General features: G+C 41.3%; 1 protein-coding gene across 2 annotated transcripts in view; it reads left to right on the top strand.

Annotated features, from left to right (window-relative positions):
* Positions 1–12,705, top strand: part of trappc9 (trafficking protein particle complex subunit 9) — a 214,056-nt gene that overhangs the window by 46,507 nt on the left and 154,844 nt on the right. For both annotated transcript variants that reach the window (XM_034307425.2, XM_053236694.1), the window contains 2 exons: positions 2,920–3,046; positions 6,297–6,442. In XM_034307425.2, the coding sequence (XP_034163316.2) occupies positions 2,920–3,046; positions 6,297–6,442 (273 nt within the window). The remainder of the gene's footprint in view (positions 1–2,919; positions 3,047–6,296; positions 6,443–12,705) is intronic.

The raw sequence follows: 12,705 nt of genomic DNA, 5'->3' as shown, positions 1-12,705 counted from the left end.
GTAGGTGTAGTAGTCCGGGTATAGCAGTTTTGCTGTAGGTGTGTCTGTGTGTAGTAGTGAGGTAGTCTGGGTATAGTAGTGTAGCTGTAGGTGTAGTAGTCCGGGTGTAGTAGTTTTGTTGTAGGTGTGTCTGTGTGTAGTAGTGAGGTAGTCTGGGTATAGTAGTGTAGTAGTAGGTGTGGTAGTCTGGGTGTAGTAGTTTTGTTGTAGGTGTGTCTGTGTGTAGTAGTGAGGTAGTCTGGGTATAGTAGTGTAGTAGTCCGGGTGTAGTAGTGTAGCTGTAGGTGTGTCTGTGTGTAGTAGTGAGGTAGTCTTGCTATAGTAGTGTAGTAGTAGGTGTAGTAGTCCGGGTGTAGTAGTTTTGTTGTAGGTGTGTCTGTGTGTAGTAGTAAGGTAGTCTGGGTATAGTAGTGTAGTAGTAGGTGTGGTAGTCTGGGTATAGTAGTGTAGTTGTAGTTATAGTTGTCTGTGTATACTAGTATCGTAGTAGGTGTGGTAGTCTGTATATGTCGGTATAGTAGTGAGGTAGTCTAGGAATAGTACTGTAGTAGAATGTGCGGTAGTCTGGGTATAGTAGTGTAGTAGAAGGTGTGGTAGGTGTGGTTGTCTGGGTATAGTAGTGTAGTTGTAGTTATAGTTGTCTGTGTATACTAGTGTCGTAGTAGGTGTGGTAGTCTGTATATGTCGGTATAGTAGTGAGGTAGTCTAGGAATAGTACTGTAGTAGAATGTGCGGTAGTCTGGGTATAGTAGTGTAGTAGAAGGTGTGGTAGTCTGGGTGTAGTAGTTTTTTTGTAGATGTGTCTGTGTATAGTAGTAAGGTAGTCTGGGTATAGTAGTGTAGTTGTAGGTGTGGTAGTCTGGGAGTAGTATTTGTAGTAGATGTAGTAATGACTAGTAGATATGGTAGTGTAGTAGTCAGGGTGTAGTATTGTAGTAGGTGGCACAGAAGCTCAGATTAATTCCATTAATCATTAATACAGATTAGTGAACCCGTTCCAGAAGCAGCGATGCAAGCCCAAGCCATGACACTGCCTCCTCCATGCTTGACCAATGAGCTTGTATGTTTTGGATCAAGAGCAGATCCTTTCTTTATCCACACTTTGACCTTTCCATTGCTTTGGTAGAGGTTAATCTTGGTTCCACAGCTTTTGTGGCTCATCTTTGTATTTCTTTGTGAATTGTAGTTTAGCCTTCTGATTCTTACTGCTAATGAGTGATTTACATCCTGTGGTATGGCCTCTTTATTTCTGCTCTCAAAGTAGTTCTTTGAACAGTGGACTGTGATGCCTTCACCCCTGCCCTGTGTCGGCTGTTGGTGATGACACTGTATGTTGGTTTTGGGTTTTTCTTCACAGATGTTGCTGCTATAAACTGCTATTGTTTTCCTTGGCCGTCCTGTTCCATGTCTGGTTGTTAATACACCAGTGGTTTCTTTTTTTTTTTTCTCAGGACATTCCAAATTGTAGTATTGGCAATGCTTGTGTGAAGGCTCTGATCAATTTTCCCACTTTTCTCAGCTTCAGAATGGCTTGCTTTTCTCCCATAGGTAGCTCTCTGGTCTTCATGTTGGTTTATCCTTTATATCAACAAATACACATGGAAAAACCGAGGGCTCAAACCAAGAGTAAACATTCAGAGCTATTAGCTGTTTAAACAATCAGTCTAACAGGGCACACCTGGGCAACAAGAAACACCTGTCAGTCACTTAAAAAATGGGTGGGTTCAAACAAAAGGTGCAATGCTCTAAGCTGTTTAACACATATAGATGTAAATATCAGGAAATGAATGCTGAAATTTTGATCTTTTGTCTCTTATTCATCTTTTGATCTCAAACTCAATTGTATTAAGTGTACAGAGGAAAAAAAAAAAGTGGCCTTGCCGGATCAATACTTGCGAAGGGGACTGTATATAGAGTAAAAGAGATCAGAATGCAGATGAGAAACTAGAAACATGAGCCATTGGATGCTACAGTGATGTGAAGGACTTCTTGGGAAGTGATGGATTAACATCAATCTAATTAACCAATTTATACTCATATAATTCAGTTACCATTCACACCAGATCCATCGCAGTGACGGGGACATGACCTTCCTTCCTTCTCTTTCTCCCACTGACTCTTCTTCTTTAGTCACAATCGAGGCTGGATCTCAGCGGTCTTCTGTTCAGCACAGCTCGAAGCGGTTTTGATTGTCTCACCCCCCCGTCAAACCCGTCTAGCTCATGATCTACCGCAGCTCAGATAATTTGCCTCATTAAATTCATATCTCACGATGGGTGATGGCCTCTTGAGAGCAGGAGGAAACTGATTTCCACCAGAGGCTCTTAAGAAGTTCGGTGTTTCATTTGCATTGCGGGATTTTTGCCATCTCTGATTGGCAGTGGAAAGTTTTTTTTTTTTTAGTTAGAAAAGACAGAGGACAGCATCTCTGTTTTTAATAAAAGGTCTTTTATAGTGTCTGCTGTACCCAGACAAAACTAAAATAGGAACAAACAAAAATATCGGAAGCACAGTGATTCTTATTGCTCCCAAAAAGATGTTTTGGGATGACTCAAAACCCAAAACGATTGCAGCTCAGCCTTCACACTTGACATTTAATGCCTTCAGAAGCCATTTAAAAATTTTTTTTAGGTTAAAAGAATTAAGACTAAAACACTGAGCTGGAAATAACTAGAATTAACCGAGTAGAATGAATATCATCAACACAGTCACACAAAAATGAAAAATTGCGAAGGTTAATCTTTCTGCATTTTCTTCCATCTTGGTATGAAATGAACAAACTGAACCACATCACCCTTAATTAACGTGATCACCTTCTTTATTAAAACACTACAGCTGCTACCATCACACTGATTACTTGTGCAGTTTGTCTCCATTTCTAACCCTTGTCCTTGGTTGTGTTTGTCCTCCTGTCCACAGAAAAGAAGGAGGTGACGCAGAGTCTGGAGAACTACACGTCTAAGTGTCCTGGAGGGATGAACGTCATCACACTTCCAGACGGACTCAAACTGGCCCCGGTGCCCTTGACCAAGCTGCCCATTGTCAGGTGGGTGGGACGCGTCCCAATCCAGTGAAGATACAGCTACAGGTTTACGATTTGTAAGATTCATGAGTGTAATTGGTTAAAAGGTTTTCAGGAACCCACTGTGTATCGGAGTGACCTTGCACAAAAAAAAAAAAAAAAAAAAAAAAAAAAGAAAAGCTAACCTAACATGCATACTTATTGTATAACTCTGTAACTGGGTGGCCGCTACATGGAGGTTGAACAGTCGTGATTGCTTGACTGACATCGCAGGTAGAGTCTCAGACAGAGAGCTGTCAATCAACCATTCTCATTAGAATATTAGACCACGCCCACTGGGACAGTTCTCAGATCAGTGAGTTCAGCTGCTGTTTGAGAATTTTTTTTTTTACTTCTATTTTTTTAATGATCCTAACTTTTTTTAACTGAATTTGAAAACATACAAAAAAATTACAGAGTAAAAACTCTAAAAAGGAGATTTGCGGAAAAGCAGATCAACGGAATATAGGTAAAATGATATATTATAAGCAGCACTGATTTGTTACATGGTATAGATTCATGAGTAGAGTTCCTAAAAAAAAAAAAAAAAAAAAAAAAAAAAAAAAAATCAAAACATAACATTTGTGTGTTATGTTGGAAAGGTTTTGAGTTCCAAAAACTTAAATTGATTCAAATTTTTGATTCAAAGAAGAGAATAACAATTTAGCATGTAAAAAATGCACGTTTTTGTTTATAACCTAACTCATTTTTTTTTTTTTTTCTGTGATCAATCTTCTAGTTTCCCTTCATTTCTCTGGTACGTAGGTTGTGTGCTGAAGTTGAAAAATTTCCTCAATTTGTCGGCAGGAAAGTGATTTGAACATTCCTCCCCGACGGCGTTGTGTCTCACACAGTGTCTTCCTCTTCTCCTCCTTACCGCTCTGTCTCTGTCTCTCTTTCCGCTCCCCCTAAAACGGATGAACAGTTTTTACATGGCAGTTTGAGACCCTGCGTGCACAATTACTTTTAATGAATTATCGCTTTCCCCGCTCGCCGTTTAAGAAATCATTGTCTTGTTAGAAGAATAAATGTCACCGTTAACGGCCTCGGCTCGCTTTGGCATTAGCGTTCTGCCACATTTGAGGTCGTAAGATTAAAGAGTTCATTTTGAAGTGATGCAGTGACGCAGTGTTGCAGCGCTCTCCATCAATCTGGAGTCCCGCCTGACAGCTCACCTGCTGAAGAGCTTTAAATTTGTTTATTGGATTTGTTACTTAAAGAATACTTTCACGTCAAGCACAGTTAATCTTTACTTTGGAGGAAATATTGTATTTCATTTGGGTGACTGTGTGGGTGTACGATTACTGATTGTAGCCCACCAGATGTTCTGTGCGATGTATCAACAGCGACCCTAATGCAAGGAGAAAGATGAGCTTTAATCTCAAACTGTCCATTAGCGTGTTTCATTTATATTTTGTTATTGCTGCTACTGTATCTGAAGCTGTCCCATGAGTTTGCCATCCTCCTATTGGTGGCTTGTAGACAAGTGTTGTAGCAACGTCCACACTCTGGGACTTTAATCAGAAACTTATGACACTGCCAGAGTTTTGGCGCCAGTGAGCACGTCACATGAAAGTGCCTCTGAAATCAAAATTGGTGGAAAAATACAAAATGTTAGATTTGGAGATATTCTTGTTTTAATTTTATAGCTCATCACACACAAAAAATTTTTTTTGGGTGATTTATATCAAGGCAAAACTTTGTAATCGTCCAATTAAATGATCCCGAGAACCATATATGCCCCGCCCACAGAGGCATGTCTTATTCTACAGTAGTATCTCGTTAGCTAACGTGGTTTATTGGTGCGTTTTTTTCAATCATCGCTTAGGAGAGGATGGTTGTTTTGAAGTTGGAGGGATTTGAAAGAGGTTTTGTGGCAGGAATGATTCCCAGACGTGTTTTACCAGCTTGAGGTTGTTCATTGCTGGTATATTTAACTAACTCAAGACCAGGATTCAGTCTTTATACACTATCAGAGCTTCTCCATCAGTAGGACTCAGTAAAAGGCCCTTGTTAATCTATTTAGCTAGCTTGCTAATCTGGTGCTAAAACTAGGCGTTGTGTCTTCTTACTGAAAAATGAGTACAAGACCTCCTAAATTTCAGCGTGTCTCCTTCTTTCTCAGCCAGAAATGACTGTCCATTCTGCTCACTAGTGATTCTCTTAGCATCTTCCAGAGTCAGCACATCTACCGCTCTGTTACAAACTTCCCAACCCTGCTGAGTGTTAGTGCCCGAGGCCATGTTGGTCTCCTGTGTCGTGGGAACGCAGTAAGAAACACCCACACTGTGTATAAATGAAAGTAAACGTCAGTCTTTTCCTTCCACAAGTGGCTGTTAGACTTACGCTGACCGCACATGTTTTGAGGCGTCGCTAAAGGTGGCTCGCTGATGTCCCATGTACTGAAAGTTGACATTTTGTTATAAAGGAAGAATGCTGAATATTTGAATTCTTTGAAATGTCAGTAAATGGGTTCTCTTTTTCCATTTGAAACCCTTTGTTTCTTTAATTATGGTCCACAATACTACCAAAGCATAAAGAGCAAAGCACTAACTTCTGCACAATGAGCTTTTCTGAACAAGATTTGCAACTTTTAAAAACGATTCAAGAACAGCGAACGAAATATCCTTGCATGCTTGCCAACATGCTCCAGAAAAGGTCTGCGATTGGTTGGTTGTAATGTCACTCAAATGGCATCTTTCTGTGAAAGTAGGCGGGTCTTAGTCATATGTTGTTTTAGGAAATGTACCAGGCTCTGTAGCGAAAGCTAAAAGACTGACTTCTGATACTAACTGTAGCGTAACTTCCCATAGCATTACCGTAACTGCTGGAGTAGTACGGCTACCGTAAATACACTAACAGTTGTAAGTGCTTGCTAGAGAGATGGAAAGATAATTGTCTTTGGGAAACTTTCACAACTATAAGTCCTAGAGTCTGAATCGGTGTGAAATCGGTTCTTTTGGTTCCATTGCTATTTGATTTGGTTTGCACATAAACAAAAAAATGGCCGAGGAAAGTGTAGAGCTGATAATATCCTTGTAAAACTCTGAAGAGTTCACTTGGACGCGGACCATCACCACCTCACTCAGACGCTCTCGGACCCAAGTGCCGTGTTCTGTCCTGCCTACAGAACCGCACTGAGGGGGTAGAACACAGCAGGGGTCCGTTAAAACTGCTTCAATGCCGCATACTGTATGTGAAAGCACCTTAATATTCCTCTCTCTTCTCTCTTTAGGTCTGTGTCTCTGCTGAATCTGCCTGCAAGTCTCCGTCCACATAAAGTGAAGGGTCTGCTCGGGCCGAACGTCAGCTCTGCCAGCCCCTTCATCTACTCTCCCATCAGCATCCACAACAGAGGAGAAGAGCGCTCCAAGAAGATCGGTGCGTCAATACAACCTCTTTCCAAAAGCCTCACTTCCTTCCTCGAGCTTCCTTCCTGTTACTGTGTAGTGAGAGGAATCTGAACTGTGGTGCAGCGCCAATTCTGAGACATGTTCTAGAACTGTTCCATTCTAGAGCACCGTCTTTTGATCGTTACGAGAAGATTCCTGTAAGGTTGCCGTAGAACTCTAGCGTACCGCAGTTCAAAGGGTTCGGAAAATCATAGGCGTGTTCAAGAACACTGTTCCAGGTCTTTTGATGTTTACGAGAAGTGTGCAAGAAGGGTGCAGTAGAACTGTAATGGATTGCAGACATGTTCTAGAACACTGATCCATTCTAGAACACCATTCTTTGAAGTCTGGAGATGTTTAAGAGAAGATTCCAGTGTGGTCACTGTAGAGCTCTAGTATACCGCAGTTCAAAGGGTTCTCAGAATCACAGACGCGTGCGAGAACACTGCTCGGTTCTAGAACACCACTGTTTCAAGTGTGATGTGGTTTTATAAGCAGGTTGCACTAAGGATGCGGTAGAACTGGAGCGGAACGCAGTTCAAAGGATTCTGAGAATCGTAGATGTATGTTCTAGAACACCAATGTTTCAAGCCCTTTGATGTTGTATGAGAAGATTTGAGTGAGGTTGCATGTGGAACTGTAGTGGACCACATTTCGAAGGGTTCTGAGAATCATAGATGTGTTCTAGAACCATAGTATGTTCTAAAACCTGATTATCCCAAGACTTTTTTTTATGAAAAGTTTCCGGTTGCATTAGAACTCTGCGGTACAATGGATTCTGTGAATCATAGAGGTGTTCTAGAATATCGTTCCATTCTAGAACACTGCTGTTCCATGTCTTTTGATGTTTAGCTCTAGCATACCGCAGTTCAAAGGGTTCTCAGAATCACAGACACGTGCGAGAACGCTGCTCAGTTCTAGAACACCACTGTTTCAACTCTGGTGTTGTTTTACAAGCAGATTGCAGTAAGGATGCAGTAGAACTGTAGCGGAACGCAGTTCAAAGGATTCTGAGAATCGTAGATGTATGTTCTAGAACACCGGTTTGTTCTAGAACACCACTCTTTCATGCCCTATGATGTTGTATGAGAAGGTTCGCGTGAGGTTGCATGTGGAACTGTAGCGGAACGCAGTTCAAAGGATTCTGAGAATCGTAGACGTCTTCTAGAACATTGTTCCTTTCTTGAACACAGATTCCAGTAAAGTTGCATGAGAACTCTACAGTACAACGGAATGATAGAGGTGTTCTAGAATATTGTTGCATTCTAGAACTCTGCTGTTCTGCAAGTCTCGTGCTGTTTAAGAGAAGATTCTGTATGAAACACTGAGGTGTTTATGTACCTCTGTGCACCCGGTCTACATTTTCAGTCCAATCCAGGTTTGAGTTTTCACAGCTTCCTTGGGAGAGATGACCTTTTATCATGTAGATTGAAAGTTAAGAGAGAAGAAGGTGCTGAGTTTGCCATCTTTTGTCGCAGTGCAGTTGTGTGTAGTCAGAACTTCCGAACAGACGGATGAAGCAGATTCTTGTTGACATTCTAACCAATTTAATGTCACAGTGAGCACGTCAAACCTTAAACGCGAGGGCCGTCCTTGCCTTTGATTTTTCTGTTGCGTTTGCTATATTGGGGACTGAATTGCTGGCTTTGCTGCACAATGCAAAAATAATTAGAGGGGAAACATGGGTAAAATTATTCACTCACTATTCAGCTTAATTCAGAAGAGAACAAATGGTACACTATATGCTCAAACGTATGTGGACACCTGACCATCACACTCATACGTGCTTGTTGAACATCCTGTTCCAGATTTATTCCCCTGTTGATGTTATAATAAGCTCCACTCTTCTGGGAAGCTTTCCACTAGATGTTGGAGCGTGGTTGTGGGGATTTGTGTTCATTCAGCTACAAGAGCATTAGTGAGTTCAGACACTGATGTTGGTGAGGAGGTCTGGGGTGCGGTCGGTGTTCCAGTTCATCCCAAAGGTGTTCAGTGGGGTTGAGGTCAGGGCTCTGTGCAGGACACTCGAGTTCTTCCACTCCAACCTTCACACACCATGTCTTCATGGAGCTCGCTTTGTGCACAGGGGCATTGTCATGCTGGAACAGGTTTCAGCCTCTTAGTTCCAGTGAAGGGAAACTGTAACTCTACAGCACACAAAGACATTCTATACAATTGTGTGCTTCCAACTTTGTGGCAGCAGTTTGGGGAAGAACCACATATGGGTGTGATGGTCAGGTGTCCATAAACTTAAGTCCATATAGTGTCCTTTGACAAAGTTGATAAAATAGACTGTGATCTTTATGGACTTTCCTCCAAACTGCTGACTCCATTTAAAGTAGAACAAAACTTACATTATTATTTTTTATAATGGTTTTCTGCAGCTGTACAGTTTTTGGTGTGTCCAGTGCAGCCTCAGATTCCTGTTCTCGGCTGACAGGAGTGGAACCCCTGTAGCTCATCTTCCCCAAGGTTCGACATATCATGTGTTTTTGAGTTGCTTTTCTGCTCATCATGGTTGTAAAGAGTGGTTATTTAACCTACCACTGATTTGTGTTACACTGAAAGTGTAGTCGATTAGAAAGGAAAATAAAATCTTCTCAATGAAGCACATACACAGTAAAATCGAGTATGTGTCAATGGTGTAATTCTGTACAAGTGCACCTCAGAATTTTCCATTTCTTCACACCAAGAGAGCCTTCAGCCATGGACGGTTCCTCTCCCTGTCTCTTTTACTTTGATTTTTAATTACATATAGCTGACGTCCTTTAGAAGTTTCCATCCTGTCTGATCATGCCACCGCCCCCAGTTTTCTGTTTTTCCTAAATTCCCATCGAGTTGCATATTTATTTCACCTTATTTATTTTTGGATCCGGAGAGCTCTGAGGATTTTGGCAGCCGTGCATCGTGGACAGATGGCTGTTCTGCATGAACTTACCGAGGCTCTTTCAAAAGAAATAAAGTTGTGCGATTTTAAGCTGCCAGCTTCTTGCTCATCTCGGCTCTCCCTGCCAAGCGAGCGCGGCATCGATCTCGGAGGCAATCTTCGCACAAGCTTTGTGCGTTTTCTGCTTTCGATGGTCAGCGTGACTCCCTGGGCAGACACTTCTCCAGTTAAGGGCTAAGGGTGATTCCAGCAATCGTGACCATCAGATATGTCTCGACTTCTGAGGAAAGTCCAAAATGTCTCCATGAAGATTGAAGATTGAGTTGTCTATTTTGAACAGTCTCTAGGTGGATCTAATTAGCGGGAATCTCTACAGCTGGCGTGGAATAGACCGTGACGAGCCAGTGGAGGTGGTAGAAGAATGTGTAGTCTGGCAGCCATGTTTCTTTCCATGTTTTTTTTTTCTGATCTGTTTATCAAAGTCAAGCTTTTTGTCATAATGACTTTTGGTCCATGAAGTCTTCTAAGCAAATTAACCTTCATTTCAAAGGAAAGTTTTGTGTTGCATCAACTGAAGTAAAGCACCAACCTGCTTTAGCTGCATATTAAAGTACAGCAGAGGCTCTCTGTTCAGTGCCAGTCTTCTGATCTCGTCTTCACCTTTATTTTTTCTAAAATAGACACGAGCTGATGAAAATTTCTAACGTGACTGTGTTTTCAGAGAAACGTGAGGGCTACAGCTGGTGTATAAGCCCCACCCCTTTAATATAGCAATCATTTTGATGAGAGAACAAACACAAACGAGAAAGAAAGAACGAACAAAACAACAAAAGAAGAAATGAATGAAGGAGAGCGAACGAAAGGACAAACGAAAGAACAAACGAAAGTACGATAGAACACAACAAAGAGAACAAATGAAAGAGCGAAAGAAAGAACGAATGAAAGAATAATAGAACGAAAGAACATATGAATGAAAGAACGAGTGAACGAAAGAAGGAACAAATGATACTTGAACCAATTTAGTTCATGTTCTCGCTTACGTTACAGCAGCTATAAACAGTCGTTCCCTCACCAGCTCTCTTTTTTTTTCTCTCTTGAAGTTAATGACAGAAAAAAGCAGCTTGTTATCTTTAGTTACTGAGAAACTGCAACGCGTAAACTCCTCTGTCCTGAAGATGTCAGAAAACTTACTTACAGCTTTACCTCTGACTGTTACAAAGCCCTGACGCTGGAGACTCCTTCCACAAGGGTTAAATTGTTGTTGCTATAGAAACAATAGTTTAAAGTGTTAGAACCAGCGCATTAATATAAACCTGCGATTTGCAGCTGCACTACTGTCAGAGCTGCTGTTATAGAAAATTAATCAACACCTTCTGACCAATCAGAGCAGCACTGTGGTGTAAGTTGCACTAAACTCCACCTTTTCTGAGCGAAGATTGTTGCGATTTTATTTATTAGCTAATACGCTGTTATTTGATGTAACATTTTTTAACATAGCAACATAACAACGTAGCATCAGTTACACAGCATCAGTTCATAATTTTAGATTCCGTTGTGTGAAGTACTGTTGTGGACGTCACCATATTTAGGCTACACACAATCCGATATACAATGTAGCCTTAGAATATTTAAACGAAGACATGAAAGCACTTTATATTAGATGTTGTTTTTTTATAATGTGGCATCGCTTTGTTTTTTTGTCCTCCCCCCCCCTCCTTCTTGACGCTTTCCCATAATGCCATGCTTGCGGTGTCTCCATGCCCAGCGGCCACCACTAAAATCTCTCCATGTTTAAATCATCAAAGTGGGAATCAGTGACAGCGTGTCAGCAGTGTCTGATTCACTGCCTCAATTTACCTTCCAACACACACACACACACACACACACACACATATGTACACACACACACACACACACACACACACACACACGGATGTTGATACAATCCTGCCTTCAGACCTCAACAGCAAACACATCACACCTATGATCACTTTCATTATTTACACTCTAATGTTGTGTGTGTGTGTGTGTGTGTGTGTGTGTGTGTATATATCTGCTGGTAAACAAGGAATGACAATCAGCCAGAAATGACAATCTGATCATCATCCAGATCAGCCTCAGGCACCCACTTGTGTGTGTGTATGTGTGTGTGTGTTTTGGAGGTGATGCATGTGTGTGGTGTGTGTGTGTGTGTGTGTGTGTGTGTGGTGTGTGTGTTTTTGAGGTGAGGTGTGTGAGTCGTGTGTGTGTGTTTTTGAGGTGAGGTGTGTGAGTCGTGTGTGTGTGTGTGTGTTTTGGAGGTGGTGCGTGTGTGTGTGTGTGTGTGGTGTGTGTGTGTGTTTTTGAGGTGAGGTGTGTGAGTCGTGTGTGTGTGTGTTTTGGAGGTGATGCGTGTGTGTGTGTGTGTGTGTGTGTGTTTTGGAGGTGATGCGTGTGTGTCGTGTGTGTGTGTTTTTGAGGTGAGGTGTGTGAGTCGTGTGTGTCAGTCTGTTCTTTATTTCTCTTCAGTTTGTCAAGTATGGATGTGTTAAGTTTATTTTGCCCTTCTGCCATTCTGTGTGTGCATGTGTGTGTGTGCGCGTGTGTGCGTTTGTGCAAGTGAGTGTGTGTGTGTGTGTGTGTGTGTGTGTGCATGCGAGCGTGTGTGTGTGTGTGTGTGCGCATTATGGGTTTCTCAACCTCCTGCCACAGAACAGGGCTGAGTCACACACACGCCAGATGTCTGTGGAGAGAAGCCCTTTATCAGTGTGACACACACACACACACACACATACACACACTTTTTGCAGTAAAATCTGCACTTTTTGTCTTCATGAGCAGCCGGTTGTCCTCAGAAGGTTTCTCTCATGTTTTGATTCCTGTTTTACTGTTAAATTGTGTTTGGTGTGTTGATGGCCACAAGCACACGCCAGTACCTTTCTCATCTCTCTCTCTCCTTCTCAGTCTGTTTTTCCTTCTGCTTTTCTTTCATTCCCTTTTTAAATGAAGATGTAGTAAATAATCAAGTCAGTACATTAACGTCAGTAAACAATTTCCCACACACACACGCGCACACACACACACACACACATTCTGTACACACTTACAGTAAAGAAAGAGAGAAAAGAGATGAAAGAAAATTAAAAGACAAAAAGACATATGAAAGCAAGAAAATTGAAAGAATAGATAAAAAGAAGATTAAAGGAAAGAATAAAAAAAATGATGGATGGAAATAAAATTGAAAGAAAAAAAATCAAAAGATAGAAAGAAAGAAATAATAAAAATGGAAAGGAAGAAAACAAAACGGAATAGAAAGAAAAAAAGAATAAAATTGGATTGAAAGAAAGAAAGAAAGAAACTAAATAAAATTGAAAGAAAGAAAAAAA

This window comes from Pangasianodon hypophthalmus, chromosome 9 (assembly GCF_027358585.1).
Source record: "Pangasianodon hypophthalmus isolate fPanHyp1 chromosome 9, fPanHyp1.pri, whole genome shotgun sequence".
Classification (NCBI taxonomy): Eukaryota; Metazoa; Chordata; class Actinopteri; order Siluriformes; family Pangasiidae; genus Pangasianodon; species Pangasianodon hypophthalmus.
The sequence above is the reverse complement of the archived record's forward strand: the minus strand, read 5'-3'. Positions and strand labels throughout refer to the sequence as shown.